At 36.1% G+C, this 17,853-nt stretch overlaps 1 protein-coding gene across 1 annotated transcript in view; it reads left to right on the forward strand.

Annotated features, from left to right (window-relative positions):
- LOC111154115 (guanylate cyclase 1 soluble subunit beta) overlaps nucleotides 1-17,853 on the forward strand; it is a 47,160-nt gene that overhangs the window by 20,025 nt on the left and 9,282 nt on the right. Inside the window, exons 5-8 of the mRNA XM_022513514.1 lie at nucleotides 10,274-10,471; nucleotides 13,864-14,094; nucleotides 15,322-15,438; nucleotides 16,408-16,541. Of these exons, the coding sequence (XP_022369222.1) occupies nucleotides 10,274-10,471; nucleotides 13,864-14,094; nucleotides 15,322-15,438; nucleotides 16,408-16,541 (680 nt within the window). The remainder of the gene's footprint in view (nucleotides 1-10,273; nucleotides 10,472-13,863; nucleotides 14,095-15,321; nucleotides 15,439-16,407; nucleotides 16,542-17,853) is intronic.

A 17,853-nucleotide genomic window follows, 5' to 3' on the forward strand; every position in this document is an offset into this window, starting at 1 on the left:
TATAAACTTAAGACAGCATTAAATCAAGATGGAAACTGGTTTGCAATGCCCTGCCATGGATTTACAGAACTACTGGTGTCAAAAGAAAAAAAAAAAAAAAAAAAAAAAAAAAACCTGCCAATTCCAAGAGAAGTCGCTGCCTGGAGATTTTTAAATTAAGCTTTAACAGGCTGTATTTAAATGAGTTATTTTAAATGGATCAAAGTTTGATATTTAAATTTTACTGGGATTTTGGATTTTTGAATACATATTCTGTTTTTTTTTTTTGTTTTGTTTTTTGTTTTATTTATTTATTTATTTATTTATTTTTTTCATATTCTGTTTTTTAATACTTTGGTTGGCTGTTGTCACTTTATTGGCAGAGTTGCAATTTGCAGTTCCTCTGTCTTTGACGTTTGTTCTCAGTGGCCACATCTCCATAGCAGAACAGCTATCCAAAGGAGTTTACAAAGATTCGTTTTAACCTCTACTCATTGTGATCATTCCGCTCAATTTGTAAGGGCACAATAGGAGAGAAAGCAGCCTCTTGGTGGGTTTCCCTAGGTTCTAAAGCTGCACGTCCTGTAGGATAGCTATTAGCCACTAAGTATATGGTTACTAAGTATTTGAAAGGTGATGGACTGTGGGTAAAATAGAGAACAGATTTCAAAGGAAGTACAAAAAGGATACAAAATTGCTGGTAAATATTTTATATAAAGTCCCTGTTGAGATGATAATACTTTGGATATGCGGAGTTTTATAAAAATATATCATGAACATTAATTTCACCTATTTCTTTTTTTCTTTTTAAACCATGGCCACTAGAAACTTGAACATTACTTAAGTGGCTAATATCTATCTGTGCTTTGCTCTGGTGACTTTTATCACCTTCTGTTTCCACTGGATGGCGTTACTTTAAGTAGCCCTAAGTCCTTTTTCCTCCAAGTCAATATACAACTTTAGTTAATATATCTTTAAATTACATATGATTTTGGGTTTCTTTCACTGTGAGTGTGAATGATGAAGAAACTAGAAAGTTAGAATACTGTGAAGTTTTTGCCAATAGTGGATATTTTTTATCTCTTTTTTTCCCTGTTTTTCAAATTGCATATCTTACCAACAAATTGAATGAATTAAAATACTTAGGTATTTATCTTATGATTAGGCTATTTACATAGAAATTAAATGAATATTTTTTCTGTATAAGTGATGACAGAATAAAGTAACTGATTTTCATAAATTGTCTTAAGATCCTCATTTCCATATACAAATTTACATTTTATAAATTATATACATTATATAAATTAATAAAATATTCTTTTTCATAGACTTTAATCCTTCACTAAAGAGTAAGATAAACTGGGTCTCATTTTAAAGAGTTTAAAAACCTTTTTTTTTTCACCCCCTGATTCTAATAAATCATCAAAGCCTTAAAATCTATTTCCTAAATACTGTATTTTGAGAATTCTATCACTTTTTTTTTGTTTCCTCTACACTTTTGCGTGAGCTATTATTCTTTAGATATTGGATGGTTTCCCAGGCTCTCTTCGAGCCTCTTCTAATCTCTTCTCCATTCTATAACTACTGTTTTTCCTGAAATGCAAATCTATTTCATTATATCATTTTCTTGCTTAAATCCTTCAATGATTCCCAATTATTCACTAGAAAAGGTAGAAAGTAATTAAAATGATTGAAACTACTTACATCCCCTATCCATCCTTCCTCTTCCTCTCCTGCAGCCTGGCGAAACAGAACTTCTTTTGGAATCTTTGCTTTTATTTTGTTCTTCCCTTTGTCTGGAACACTGTTACTGATACTTTCACCTAAGTAAATCCTGTTTATCCCATTGGTCAAATTACTTCTTCCAGGAGGACACCACTGCCCTCCAATCACTGCCCTTTCTGAGTCAGGGTAATTGGCACTTCCCGCATTTCCACAGTACACATATTTCCCCAGCTCTCGTATTTCTCACACTCTATTATCATTTCCTGTTTCTTGGGCTGGAATGTAAACTTCATGGAGCCAGAGACCATGTATAATCTCCTAATGATGGTATCTCCACAGATACAATCTGTATCTGGGAATGAATAAATATCATTTTTGAATATTGAGGAATGAAGATTTGCGGTTTGTATAAAAAGAAGAAGAAAGTACATCAACAGCTCAAGATTAATTCTTTTACTAGAGATGACAACTTATTTTTATTTTATTATTATTATTCTGTTAATGAGACTATATATCTTTTTAAGAAATGAATTATAGTTTGAAATGTATAATGATAGACACACAGTAGACCAATTTCCACCTCATGTGGACGTGGCAAATTGCTATTTATTAATTAATTTATGTTACATTATTTTATCTAGAAACTTTTATTTTTTATTTTTTTTTTAAGATTTTATTTATCTATTTGACAGACAGAGATCACAAGTAGGCAGAGAGGCAGGCAGAGAGAGAGGAGGAAGCAGGCTCCCCGCCGAGCAGAAAGCCCGATGCAGGGCTCGATCCCAGGACCCTGGGATCATGACCTGAGCAGAAGGCAGAGGCTTTAACCCACTGAGCCATCCAGGCACCCCTATCTAGAAACTTTTAAAATCATCATTCTAATATCTCCACTTGGAGTTCCCAGGCAACAATAAAATAGTTACTGGAATTACAACGTGGAGAACCATTTGACTATGCTTTTAGGCTGGACAGCTGTGACCACTCATCATGATTCCAAGGAGGAATTCCTTGGAAGTTGTCTTTCCTCAGCTTCTCAGTTGGATACGTTATTAAGAATGGTTCTTAGGGCATGTGGGTGGCTCAGTAGATTAAACATCCGACTCTTGATTTTGGCTCAGGTCATGATCTCACCGTCCTGAGATCAAGCCCTGTGTCAGCTCTGCCCTGGATGTAGGGACTGCTTAAGATTCTCTCTTTCCCTCTCCCTCTATCCCTTCCCACTCCCCTCTCTCTTGCTCTCTTAAAAAAAAGTAGATAAACCTTCAAATTTATTATTACCCTTTAGTTGTTTTAGCAAATGGAAATATGATTTATCAAAGAGATAAAGAAAAACAGGACATTCTGATTTTTAAATTTTGTACATTTTACTTGGATATATTGTCTTACAGATAAGACCATGTTTCAACAAGAATTTTTCTTCTATTCTGCCATTTTCTTAATTGTAAATAGGAATAAAATGTGCAGTTTCATGCTGCTATTTTTTTTTTTTTTAGATTTTATTTATTTATTTGACAGAGATCACAGGTAGGCAGAGAGGCAGGCAGAGAGAGAGGGAGAAGCAGGCTCCCTGCTGAGCAGAGAGCCTGATGTGGGGCTCCATCCTAGTATCCTGGGATCATGACCTGAGCTGAAGGCAGAGGCTTAACCCACTGAGCCACCCAGGCGCCCCTCATGCTGCTATCGTAGTAGATTTCTATTTGAAGGTTCTAGTATATTGAATAAAATAGTGCAAAAACTATGTAGGGTTTGAAACCTTCATTTAAAAAAAGAAAGGGGCGCCTATGTGGCTCAGTGGGGTAAACCTCTGCCTCTGGCTCAGGTCATGATCTCAGAGTCCTGGGATCAAGCCCCACATCAGTCTGTCTGCTCAGTGGGGAGCCTACTTCCCCTTCTCCTGCCTCTGCATACTTGTGCTTTCTCTCTCTGTCAAGTAAATAAATAAAATCTTTAAAAAAAATAAGAAAAAAAAAAAAAGAGAGAAAGGAATGTTCGATTTGACAGTAATTCCACCTTAATCCACACTCATCTTACTTCCAGTGTCCCATTTGCATTATTGCTGATTGAGTTTTCCAAAAATCACTGCATTAATATGTCCCATTTCACATGTTCCCCTGAAATATGATTTTGCCCCTCCCATCACAAAGCAGAATTTGCCTTCCCTTGAATCTTGGTTGACTTTAGTGATTATTTGACCAATAGAACATGGCAGAAGTAACATTTTGATACTACCTAGGCTTGTTCATAAGAAGTCTTAAAGTTTCCACCTGAGTATCTTGGAATAGTTACTCTTGGGATGCTCACTCCAGGAACCCAGTGTCTCGAAGTGAGAAGCTCAAGCCACATGCAGAGGTCACGTGTGGGCTCTCAGACAGTGGTGCTTGCTGAACTCCCAGCAAAGGGCTGACAACTACCACCAGCCCTTTGGGTGACCTGTCCTGGGGAAACAGCCTGGTAGAACATTATGATGACACCATCCCCAGCTTCATGTACAGCAATGCAAGAATTTCCCGAGTCCAGAAAATTCACAGACTCACTAGGGATAATAATATCTTACTGTTTTAAGCCAATAAATTTGGGGTGCCTTGACACACAGTAATGCATAATTGGCACAGCAGCCTGAGTATTGTTGTCTTCTTCATTTTTTATGTCTGTGTTAGTATGAACTTGTACACTTATACACACATGTACGGATGAGTCAAGAGTTTTGAGCCACCATGTCTGATCAGATTAGAATGATATACAGCCTCAGGGAATGAAACCCAAGTCAATCCCGCAGGACCACCCATTCATTCTCACTGGTGTTATATTACTGTTACATTGTATATTCTTTACATCCCAATACTTTTACAGAGGTAAAATGAAATTCAAATGAGCATGGAAAGCTGCCAGGTTGCCTCATGAAAACTAGATGAGCCCTGAGCAATCTTAGAGATTAGTAAGGATTTAAATTATGAGTCTGCTTATATACACATCGGAATCTCAGTTGAATAGCAAGCAAATACTCTGTTACCATTTGTTGGAAACGCTGGTTCCTTGCACTAATTTTGGTGTGGCGGCAGCTTCACTCATTCATTCATGATGTTCCTCTACCAGCACCTCTGTGCAGCCTGCAGTGAAATTTCCTTCAAATTCAGGTTGACTCAAGGTTTTGGCTTTTAACACATGGCGGTGATTTAGCCAGCCCACCAAGAGCATTCTGGGATTGATGGCGGATCTAAAATTCTTAAACGTTTGTGTGAAGTGTTATTTTGGGAAATATGAGGATTTTCCTGAACAGCTGTGAAATTCTAATACTTCCCTAAATTATTTATAATATTTCTTGGGCAAAAATGCACTATTCATTTTATTTTTAACTTTTGAATTTCAAAAGGACCTGTTTCTCTCAACATCCAAAATGGCAGTTTCTATAACCTGCAGTTTTAAAATGGACAAGTATGGACTTATGAAGGAAGATGAGTATTTTAGAATTGTAAGACTGTTTTTTCTCTTGGAATAACGGACATATATTTTCACAGTTTTATAAAATATTGCCAATTGCAGTGTGTCAATGGGATATTTTTTTAAACATGAATTTAAAAGTAATATAATAAGTAAAATATTTTACACAGGTAATTCTATGACTATTTGTTCTTTAAATAACGTATTTTTCTTGAGAGGATGGTAATAATAATTATATGTAGTTTTAACAGTATTACCAGTGAAATAATTTTAGTGATTCTGATACAGTTTCTTTTTAAATAGAGCCTTGCATTATTTCTTCTTAAAAAGATTCTCTGTATCTTTTCAGTTGGAAGGCTATTTCCCATGGTAGTTCCAAGAGGAAAAGGCAGGAGGAGTGTCATGAAAGCTTCTTTCTTGTTCTGATCTTCTGCTACTTACTTCTAACTTCTTACTTGTTCTGATCTCATGCTATTCACACCCCAACCTTGGTGCTTCCTGTTACATGGGTTGGGTTTTCCATCTTTATTTAGGTCCTGTTTGTTTCATTTTTGATGTTCAAATTCTAAAACGACTTATTTCTTATGAAACTTGACAAAATATGTTTCGAATATCATGCTGTTTATACAAATGTTGGTATTTGTCATGTTTTTCCACAAGTATAAGAAGTAAAAAGATAAGAAATGCTTCATCTCATCTTCTCTCCTTAAAAAAGAGAGGTTGGAGGGGCGCCTGTGTGGCTCAGTGGGTTAAGGCCTCTGCCTTCAGCTCAGGTCATGATCCCAGGGTCCTGGGATCCAGCCCCACATCTGGCTCTCTGCTCTGCAGGGAGCTTGCTTCCCCCTCATTCTCTCTGCTTGCCTCTCTGCCTATTTGTGATCTCTGTCAAATAAATAAATAAAATCTTAAAAAAAAAAAAAACAAAAAAAAAAAAGAGAGAGGTTGGAAATGACTGGTTTTTAAGGATTTCTTCCCATTCGAAATCTCGGTTATGTTCTCCAGTAACACAGGCAACTCCCTTCTCCTTGTTCACTAGGATAAGGCTACTTGGCAACTGAAAAATCTCTCTCAAAACGTTCAAGATGAGGACTTACTCCACCCACTTAACATGTGGATCATTTAGAGATTTTTCATTTAATGCCGAGGAAGCAGGGAAATGAGGTAGTTGATTCCTGGAAACTCTGTCTCTGTAATTATGTATGAACTTATTTTTACTGTGCATATTACAGAGACAACTTTCATTTATTTCGAACCATTCCAAGATCTTTGAAAATATGGAACTTCAAAGTATTTCTCAAAGGAATAATAAATTCTCATTTGTTTCCTAAATCTGTGGATTGTGCTAAATCCAGAACCCCAGCACAGTTTCCCAGGATGCCAGCACTCATTTTTCTTCTGTAACTAATAAATGCTAGGTCACAAGATGAATTGGACTTATGGATTAGCAGAATTCCTGAGGAGAAAAAGTATATTTGTTTTGCTTATAGAAAATGCAGTAAAATGATACCAGAACATAAGAGGCAACATGAAAATCTGACTACCCTTTTTGGCACCTTTAGAGAAAATAGATAAATGGAGCTGCTCTCTTATCCCTTTCTTGTTCTCTGACTTTATAAAGCTCAGAAGAATGAAATCAGAGCAGACTTAAGCTTTGCTTTATTGTTTGCTGGGAATCTACTGTGCTGAAATACATGTGTTTACTTTTTTTTTATGTCTCTTTTATGTACATATACTTCTTTGTAACCGGTCATTCAGGTCTTTTTTGTATACCTATTCCCATGGTATATTTAGAAATAAGACAGAATACCAATTTTAAAATGCAATTCTTGTTCTCCAGAATACATTGTTACCGTCATGTAGATGAAGAATTAACTGTACAGAGATCATATTATAAGAAGTGGACAGAGTTGTCCCTTGGCTTTTTTGAGAATCTTTTTTGTGGACTTTCTGGTTGCTACAAACACATGCAACCTAACTATGAAGAAGGCTCATTTTTAGCAACAGAAATGTACTCAAATGAAATCAACTTAATTTTTAATCATGAAGTCCATTTTTAATAGTAGACAAGCTGTGGTCATCGCTTGAATTTTGAAAGAATAAAACCAAGTAAGGAAAGCTGTAACTAAAGAAATCCCGAGAGAATTTTGTATGTTAGATACTATCTAAAGAAAATCAATCTTAGATTAAGAGGTGTTAAATCTTTTAGCCTCCAGGAAAGCACTTTACTTGTCCATTTAATTAATAGCAAATTCAATAAAGAGGTTTACGTAAAGCTCTGGAGAGTTGGTTACTGCAAAAACTTAAAAGATGTGCCTTCTGACCTGGTGCATTTTGTATTCCACTGCTTTAAAGTGATAAATATAAGCAATATTTAATTATCAATTTTAATGCCTTAGTATTATCAGTATTTTTATTTAAATTAAAATGGGTCCACATTTAAGGGGCAGTGTTTACCTTTGTGTGACTTGTGTGACTTGTGGAAAGTGGTCTTGGGAGATCCTGGCCAATCTCTGGCCTTCATGGGCATCAGCGGTACTGCTAATGTAAATGGTGCCAGTTGTTACTGTCTCATGCCATCTGTGTAGTTGCATATAGAAATGTGCTAATGATACAATATGACATGAGAGGAAAATATGTGAGTATGGAAGTGAGGTTGGCATATTGATTTATGATATATTTGAACATTTTGCAGAGGAAAAATGTAAAGAAATTAAGATACATATGTCAAGTTCTCATTAGACTCCTTTTTTCTTTGAAATCAGCCACAGCATAGTACTCGGGCCTGACTACATTAGGACGTTTCCTAAATGCAGCAATAAGCTCAGTTTTTACTTTGTGAGAAATGGAAATAAGTATCACACTTTGTTGGTGATATTTCTTCTCACCAGATTTTCTCTCACATTTTCCTGCAATACTGGTAGTGGTAGAAGGGATCTGGAAGAGTTATAAAGGAACAGTCTTCACTTCTTCCCTTTCCAGGGAAGAATTTTCATGAGGAAAACTTACAGGAAGAACTAACTTCCTATGACTCAACCACGTAAAATAGTTTTAGGCCTTCAGTGGTTTGCAGTTTCTAGGAACTGGCCAATATTTAGTGTCCGCCATATTGGATTGTTTTTATGTGGTAATAGCAACCTCTAGAGGCAATCAGGATGAACTGAAATTTTTAAGAGCAGACCTGATTTAATTAACAGGTGTAATTTTCAGGAAGAAAACAAAAATCTCTAGGCATGAAGGCAATTGAAGAAGAAACCAGACTGTTGAAACATTTCTCTGAATCAGAATGTCAGCCTTTCATGACCTAGCTCAGGGCTTCTCTTCACGCTGAAGTCTTTGGACCCCATTCTTTCAGTCTGAGCTATTGGCTCTGATATTTATGCCTCAAAAGCCACTCTGCACTTTGGTTTGTGATATGAACCATGAGGGGCTTAACATCAAAGTCCATGTCATGCAGGTTTGTATCTGACCCTCTACCCTGCCTCTAGCTTGTCTCTCATATAGTACAGTTCATAATATGTAATGCATATGGAATAGCTATAGAATGACTGAATCTTTGAATGGAAGGGACAGAAAACTATAAACCACAGTGCCATCGGTGCCCTGGTGGAGTATTTCTCGGATTTGAGCACCCATGGAGCCATCTTGTACTCACATCCTAATATCTTACTGGATTCTTCTGTTTCCCTAAATTGGCTTCTTTGAGATATTTGGAACCTGAACCATAGTTCAATTCTGGCCTATCTCCTTCCTTTTTATGCATTCTTTTATGCTCATGGGATTCTGAAACTAATTTATTTTACCCATTTGTTTTTAGTGATAATGACCAGTTATTGATAGATTACTATTTACCAGTTTACTTATTACCAGTTATTGATAAATTACTGTTTGCTTGGTGTATTAGTTTTTATTGCTGCTATGCCAAATTACCACAAATGTAAGTGCCCAAAACAAAATAAATGTATTCTATTTTTTAAATTTATTAATTATTTTTATTAACATGTAATGTATTATTTGCCCCAGGGGTACAGGTCTGTGAATTGTCAGGCATATTGCATTTTTTTTAAGTCAAAGTCCATTCAGGTCTCACTAGACTATAATGAAGGTGCCAGCAGGACCACGTTCCTTTATGTAGTCTCTAGGGCATAATTGTTTCCTTCTTCATTCAGGTGTTGACAGTTCAATTCCCTGCTGTTATTGGGCTGAGGACAATGTCATGTTTTAAATCAAAGTCTACCTAATTCTAAAGCTACCTCACTCTTAATTCTTATAACCTGCTGTGCTGTGCATATCCTACTACATATATGTAACACACACACGCTAACACATTATGAGCTGTTTATTTGAAAAACCATGTTGGACCAAATGAAACATACAGTTTGCACCATTTCTCCTGGTGATCTTTATACAAATAACTTTTGTGTATTAGTGAGTAATACAGGATGCTAGGTTCTATGCTAATGGTAAAGCTGTAAGTACAGAAAATATTTATTGGTAAATGTATTGTTTTCCAAGATTCTGTTCCAAAAGATAATTATTTCACAGGTCAGCTGTGACACTCTATCTTGATTGGAGGCTACTAATGAATATGAAACAATCTTGCCATTTTAATTTATAAAATGCTTTTAATTCTAAAATATTACTTACAAAATAATATGCTTGTTTCATATGCTTATCACTGATACAGGTTTTTGCATTAATACTTTTTAGGATTGTGGTGTAAATGGAGGGTAATATGTGATCACTTTGGGCATCCATATTGCTTATCATAACATGCATATACAACTTTCCCAAGCTCCTATAAATTTGCATATCTTTGTTTTAGCCCATAATTATGTTTTTCTTGCTTCGGGCATTCTTTTTACATACCACTTATTTATCCTTCTTTCAAGTGTATTAACTGTTAATAGCCATAGATGTTTTTCTTAATCATACCACTTTAGCTTTAAGTTCTCTATGGCTCTTACTTTACAGTTGTTTCGTTGCACAGGGGAAGGTTGTGCTATGTGAATGTTCAAACAGTCATTCTGCCAACCAACCTCAGACTCAAGCCCTGTTTCCTTATCTTGTTTTCTCAATGTCAGCTGCCGTTGTGGGGGCATCGTTTATTCATTGTATTTCCTCTTTATTGCAGAACCTTGATGCTCTGCATGACCATCTCGCTACTATCTACCCAGGTATGCGTGCCCCTTCCTTTAGGTGCACCGATGCAGAAAAGGGCAAAGGACTCATTCTGCACTACTACTCAGAGAGAGAAGGTCTTCAGGATATTGTCATCGGAATCATCAAAACAGTAGCTCAGCAGATACATGGCACCGAAATAGACATGAAGGTAATGGTCAGTGAGGGAGACTCTTCTGAACACATCTGACATATGGGATATTGAACATGATAGTCCATGAATTTACCTTTAGTTATCAGTGCTGATGGACCTCATCAGGGTATATTTGAGCCCTACCAGTGCTGCACCAGCAATATTCTATATTTGGTCTTAGAGGTCATTCTACAGGATATTTTTTCCTTGTGGTGGCAGATAGCTCTTCCCAATTATACATTGCTTAAGGCAATATGAAACCTAGTTTGCATCTCCTGTGAGCACGTACCAGCTGGGCAGCAGAAGGCTATGTGACTGGCTAAGCTGTAGCCTTTAGCATACAAAAAAAAAAAAAACAAAAAAAAAAAACCAAAAACCAAAAAACCCATAATGTAGATAGTCAGATTCTAAAAGAATATAAAATTAGATACTGTTTTGCTATTTAATATTTCTTTGTAGATTTTTTTTTTTTTTGGTCTGTTCCCCAAATAGAGTTGGAATCTCTCATTTTGTGATCTAAAAAATTTGCTTTTTTTTTTTTTTTTTTTAATTAGATTACAGGGTGAAAAAAGCCAGGTCTTCTACTTTGGAAATTGTGTTGCTATGGATAATACACGCTCTTAGCTCCGTACAATGTACAATAAAGAGAACCATTGCTTGACTCTTTGTAACCCACACAGTCTCTGCTAGTCAGCTGCTTTTTGTGTCCTCAGTGCCTTCAGCCTTGAGAGCCATCTTTCAGTTGCCCCAAGTTTGAGAAAATTTGGGAGGGGGATATCCTATTTCTGCTCTTTTTTTAATGGATATTTCCTAGATGCCAGAGTTATGTTCTAGCACAGATATGAAGCTCAAACTTTAAGTAGCGTATTGGGCCAAATAAAAATTGTAGCATTTAAATTGATGATATTGGAAAGGCACCCCAGGTCGTCCATCTAGTGATGTCATGTTAGGCTTTGTGCTTTTCTTTCTTTAGGAATTGGTATCAATGGGGCACTTGTTCGTGATTCCCAGGTGCAGCCTTAGTTTTTCTATAACTAGAGAGTGGGACTCTATATAACGTGACATTATCAAATCCGGAGACATTTAAAAGTGAAATTAAAACCTTGGGCAAAGAATCAAAATTTACCCATGATTAGGAGTCTCACTGGAATTTAGTCAAAATATTAGAATATGCCTTTCATTTCTAATCCTGGCACCAAGCTAACTGAACCAAGCTAATTGCATCTGTACTAAGTGAGCCTTCATCAAGGGCTTTATTCCCACTGTGTCTAACTACTCTTGGTTTTGTTTTTGTTTTTTTTTTTTTATTTAGGCAAGTTGAGCAAGAGACAAGCACATAGAAACTTCAGGAAAGAAACACAAAACCTACTTGGATACTGTAGTTGCTATGGTTAGCATATCTGTTATGGAAGGTGGACAGCCATTAGCATACTCTATATAAAATTAAAGTTTTTACTTAGTTACATGGTTTAATTACATAGCTTTATATGTTATTTAGGTTGCCTTATGGCCTTTATTGATTCAGGTACTCCATCACAGAATTCTGAAATATTTTCATTTTTAGTTATGTTTTGTATATTTAATTTTTGTCAAAGACACTGTTTTAATTTCCTGAACTATTCTTATGTCAAATCTGTAAGCTTAACAGGTCTGGAGCTACCAAACAATTTAACTACTTAAGGAATATTATACCATGTCAAGAAGTAATATACCAAGGACACGTTAAAAACATGATTGGAGAGCAACTCATTTTGACAATTTAATCAAAGCAAAAGAGCAGAATTGAGGAATTAATTAGTAAATTTAGGTTGTATATAATTCAGTTCCTGTAGCTAAAATGGAATCAGAGCAGAACATCAAAGTTAGGCTTGAATTTTAAGACTGACTCTTACTTCGTTTATGGAACTTGAGAGAAATCAACCTTAGTGGGGCAGAATGTTGAAATCATAAATAAGACTAATATTTAGCCAATGTAGTTGATTAGTATGACACTGAGAGTAAGAATGTTCTGATTCCAGCAGGAAACTGCATTTGAGAGAATACATACAATGGCGTCCATGTTAACTGTGATTCGTTCTGTAGTCTCAGAATGTGCTGCGGTGAACTCCTGAACAAAAAGTGAAAAGGGGAAACATTCTGCCTTCATTTAGCTATATATGAAAAACTGTTGCCCCTGCTACTTCCCATTTGGATCTGGCCACAGTTGAGATATAGTGTTTCCCCTTCTAAGGGGATACATTTTTTGTAGTTTCTTAAGCTCAAAACAAAAACAAAACCAAAGAAAACCCTCTATACCTTAATAATGTATTTGCCTATGAATAATATCTTATTTATTTATTTATTTATAAGATTTTACTTATCCATTTGTCAGAGAGAGAGAGGGAGAGAGGGAGAGGGCGCACAGGCAGGAGGAGCAGCAGAAGGAGAAGCTGAGCAGGGAGCCCAATATGGGATCATGACCTGAGCTGAAGGCAGACATTTAACCGACTGAGCCACCCAGAGATCCCAAATATTTTAAAAATGTAGTTATTTTTTTAAATTATAGAACTTTACTCACTCTTATGGTTACTTCCTTAGAATGAGTTCCTAGGTTTGAAATTAAATCAGAGAATGTATAACTTTTTTGGGATTACTTATATATTATCAATCTACCCTTCAGAAAGTTTAATCAAGATCCCCTCCCACTAGTGGTATTTGAGATGATTCTTTTTCTTGTCTTACCCAATTTGGTATTTTGTATAATTGCCAACTGATGGATGAAAATGACATTGCATGTATTTTTTTTTAGATTTTATTTATTTATTTATTTAGTGGGAGCAGGGGGAGGGGCAGAAGGAGAGAGAATCTCAAGCAGATTCCTTGCTGAGTTCAGAGCCCAACATGGGGCTCGATTTCATGATCCAGAGATCATGACCTGAGCCAAAAGCAAGTCAGGTACTTAACCAGCTAAACCACCCAGGCGCCCTGACATTGCATATATTTTAAAATATATATCTCCATTGTTTCATTTCCCTCTGTGAATATCATTTTTTATCATATTAAATAGAGCCACTTTGTATGGTTGGTAGTTCATTTACTGAACCAAGTGTACCTGGCTGAGTGGGCTGAGTCTACAAGACAAAGGTGGTGCTTTTCTCCTAATTCTATCCAGGAGGCTGTCTGGGTTACTTAAAGGACCTATAGTAGATTTGCAGTTTTATTATAAATAATCATTCAGTCTTTAATTCACATTGCACAAGACAATGTCCAGAAATAGTTTCCTATTTAAGACATACATAGCATTTCTGTATTCATATTTTCTAATTAACCCTATAAACGCAATTCTTATAACCAGTGTCTTAAGTGTTTAGATATTTTCACCAAACTGAAATGCAGATAATCAACACCATCTCCCCCCCTTTGGAATCCAGGTTATTCAGCAAAGAAATGAAGAATGTGATCATACTCAGTTTTTAATTGAAGAAAAAGAGTCAAAAGAAGAAGACTTCTATGAAGATCTTGATAGATTTGAAGAAAATGGTACCCAGGAATCACGCATCAGCCCCTATACCTTCTGCAAAGCTTTTCCTTTTCACATAATATTTGACCGGGACCTAGTGGTTACTCAGTGTGGCAATGCCATCTACAGAGTGCTTCCGCAGGTAAAAGGACCTCACACTGCTTTGAGGCCTGAGACAAAAGGCCGTGAAGGCACCGTTGTTCCACACGGCCATTTATTCATTCAACACACTGAGTGTATTACATGTAATGTGCAGCACATCATACATCATAAATTTGTCACATGTGAGTTAAGTATATTTCAGCATATGCAACCTTCCCTAGGAGAACTACTTACTTATTTTTCTGTTTCAGTCACTTACAGGGACAGTGGGAAAATTATATGGGAATGCTTTTTTTTTTTTTTTTAATGAGAAAATGGGTGATTTTCTGGTAACAAGCATCTTTCACTTACTTATTTTTTGAGTGACTATATGTTGACTGAAAATACCTTTCAAAGTCAATCATTGACATTTTCAGGGAAGAGAAGGGAATTGTACAAACACTAAAGAGGAAAGTGATAGATTCTCCTGGGGTTGAGCAGACAGAGCCTCGAAGGAAAACGGGGTGATGAAGAGAGTCTGCATTTAACTTGGGTTATTCAGATCATTTGAAAAATCCTTTCTATTTTTCTCTCTCACCTAACTAACTTTGAAGTTGTATCTAACATGTTGGAGATACTTCCCACTTGTAGTTAAAGAGCCTTACTAATGGCGGATTAGCCCAGATGGGCTCTGTTGTAGACCTATCCATCCAGAAGCAGGGTAGTACGCAGCGTGGGCTCCTGTGCCAGGCCTGCCTCCCTTTCACTGTATGAATGTGAGCCTGTTACCTCACGTTTCCCTACCTATTTCCCCTTCATTACGGTGTGAGGAGACAGAGTGCATAAAGAGGGTCCAGTGTCTAAGCAATTATTAACTGTTACCCATTACTATTATTAGCCATCTCTTAATAAACCAGGAGTGTTTTCTGGTGGTTTTTCTACTTAAATTTCATCGTAAGCCACAGGCATTTGATACCTCACACTACCTTTTTAAAAGTCAGGTTTCTATTCTTTCTTCTTCCAAAATGCTTCCCTTACTTATATAAGCCTATATTGGGATATGAGTACTCTGAAGCCATATTTGGTTTTGTGTTCACGCAACGATATGATGCCTGTTTGATTGCTGAGTAACATAGGTCAAGACAGGAGCCCATGCTTGAGGCAATTCCCTTACCAAATGATTATGGTTTTCTATTTTTAAGTCTTATTGAGCTGGCTTAATTTAATCTCAAATCGTAAGAATTATTTCTGCTAATCCCACGTTCTTTCCCTTTCATCTACATTTTAGCTCCAGCCTGGGAACTGCAGCCTGTTGTCTGTCTTCTCTCTTGTTCGTCCTCATATTGACATTAGTTTCCATGGGATCCTTTCACACATCAATACGGTTTTCGTGCTGAGAAGTAAGGTAATCAAGATACTTCTTTCAGTGTGAGTGAGTAAGGGATGTTTCAAATTAGAAGTGGCCCCAAGGGAAAGTTAGCTACTCTACCATTCTGTGATATGGAGGAACTATAGACAGATCCCAAACAAAATGTCAGAGGGAGTACTATTTCAAAGGCAACGTTACTGATTCTTGGTTTGCCCGAGGGGCAGTGGGATTCTTATCGACGGATCAGAATTAACAAAAATAAGTTTTGAGACTGTCTCATTGGGACAACGCAGTTTCATGTAATAAAACAAACATCTTTTACTTCCTTAAACTACCATGTGCTATTTTAGAAATCAAAACTGATAAAGAATGTTCTTTTAAACTTCAACCAAAGCCCTGATTTAATTCTTCCTTAAATTGTCCATTATTCTTCATGCCATTTTTGTGGGAAAATAAAAGTGATAACATATTCATCCAGTTGATTATTCAGGTAGCACCCAGATCTCATAGTTTCTGTTCTTCAGACTGGTGCAGCCAAAGTGTCTTGGAGTAAACATCCTGTCCTTCCTGTGGCCCTCGCAAAGACCTTACCCCCACTCATGCTTGATGTATTTGGAACCAGTCCCTGTTACTCTACGAATGAAGGCAGAGGGAATGGAGGCTCTTGGGTCATTCTTTGCTAGAACTTAGTATTATATGTTGTAGCCATCCTGGAGAATCAGAAGTATGACTCATGGAAGCTTTCAACAAGTATGCCAACAGTAGTACAGCTGTTGTCTTTTTGGGTTCAAAGGAGCCAGTCAACTCGCTTTTCTGCCCTGTTTGCCAGGTAGCCAACTTTGCTTAATACCTGGTACCATTTTGGTGAAATGTCCTTCTTCATCTACATGGTACATTTATTCTCCCTTATGGTTTGGTGGGAAGTGAAGCATGCCTGTCCTTCTTTTTTTGCTGAATTGTTAGGAAAAAAGGTACTAGTTAATGGTTATGTCTTGCCTTTTCAAGGAAGGATTGTTGGATGTCGAGAAATTAGAATGTGAGGATGAGCTGACTGGGACTGAGATCAGCTGCTTACGTCTTAAGGGTCAAATGATCTACTTACCTGAAGCAGATAGCATACTTTTTCTGTGTTCACCAAGGTAATCATTCTTTTTTGATTAATTATAATGGATATAAGTACCTATCTTTAGCTAACGGAAATTTGGTAACATTTTATTTAATCATGTCTATGTGATCGAAGTGTAATTAGATTTTACAACCCTTGTTTATATACCTCTCTATCACAAGGATAATTTCATTTAACACTTGTAATAAGCTCAGAAGAAATCATGTATTCTTTTTTATTTGCCCTGTCTTAATCAGCTTGCTGAGCATTTATGCCATTGGATCATGGAAAAATCCAATCTGCAGGTAGCTAATTCTATAGCTTTATACCTTTCAAAGGAGTGTCACATAGAAAAACAATTCTGTAGAGCATCTGATATGATGGTGTGAATACATGGATGTGTTTGGCACCGAGAAATTACTTTTTAAAAATATTTCTGGATTTGAACAATTTTATATCAAAAATATATAACAACTTTAATCAGCATTCACTATTCAAAATATATTATTACACTGAAACTTATGTAAATTATGTTATTTATAATAACCATAGAGGAAAGTAAAACTGTAGGATGCTGTGTTTCCAATTTGATAAACCATTTTACTAAAAGATGCATGGGAACTCACAATAGGAAAACTATATCTACATTTACTTAGAAAAATAGAAAAAGGTAACAGACTTGTTAGGTGATATTTTGTGTATTTGTAGCTTTGCATAACTGAAAGCTATGCACATTATTTAGTTAATACATTCAGTTAAGTATGTTTTGGTGAGTTATTGGCTTAAAATTTAAAGTCCACCATGGTCACTTTTCATTTAAATACACTGCCTTAAAATCTCTGAAAAACAAGGAATTTTGTACAACTTCAATAAGCTATTAAAGACTACAAAAGACTAATGACTTTTTTCCTGAGAATATGTATCATGAAAATAAAAGAGGCAAAATTAGAGAACATAAATTCTTTATATTTTTTTAGTTGCCCACATTGATCTACTATATTTCATTGGCTGTCCCTAAGTTTGTTTCTTCTGCCTCTTTTCCGGTTGAGCTTTAGTAGAATGACAGCTTTTCAGTAGGGACAGTTTCTATTCATGGAGATAAAGTTCTCTTGGGAAACAGAGGCAGACAATTTGGAGTTTTTTTGTTAATTGCCATATGCAGAAATACACATAGTGACACATTCATGGTTTGTCATGTGGTACCTGTCCATGTGTATAGAAAGGTTTGTTTTCACATTAAGTGAGATCACCTAAAAGTGGTTTTACTTGTAAAGTAAATAATTTCAAGACAATTAGAAAAAATATGTTAATAGTTCATTAAAATAAGTAAATTTGTAGAAAAGTGA

This window comes from Enhydra lutris, unplaced genomic scaffold (assembly GCF_002288905.1).
Source record: "Enhydra lutris kenyoni isolate GAN:26980312 unplaced genomic scaffold, ASM228890v2 scaffoldscaffold3, whole genome shotgun sequence".
In the NCBI taxonomy this organism is placed as follows: domain Eukaryota; kingdom Metazoa; phylum Chordata; class Mammalia; order Carnivora; family Mustelidae; genus Enhydra; species Enhydra lutris.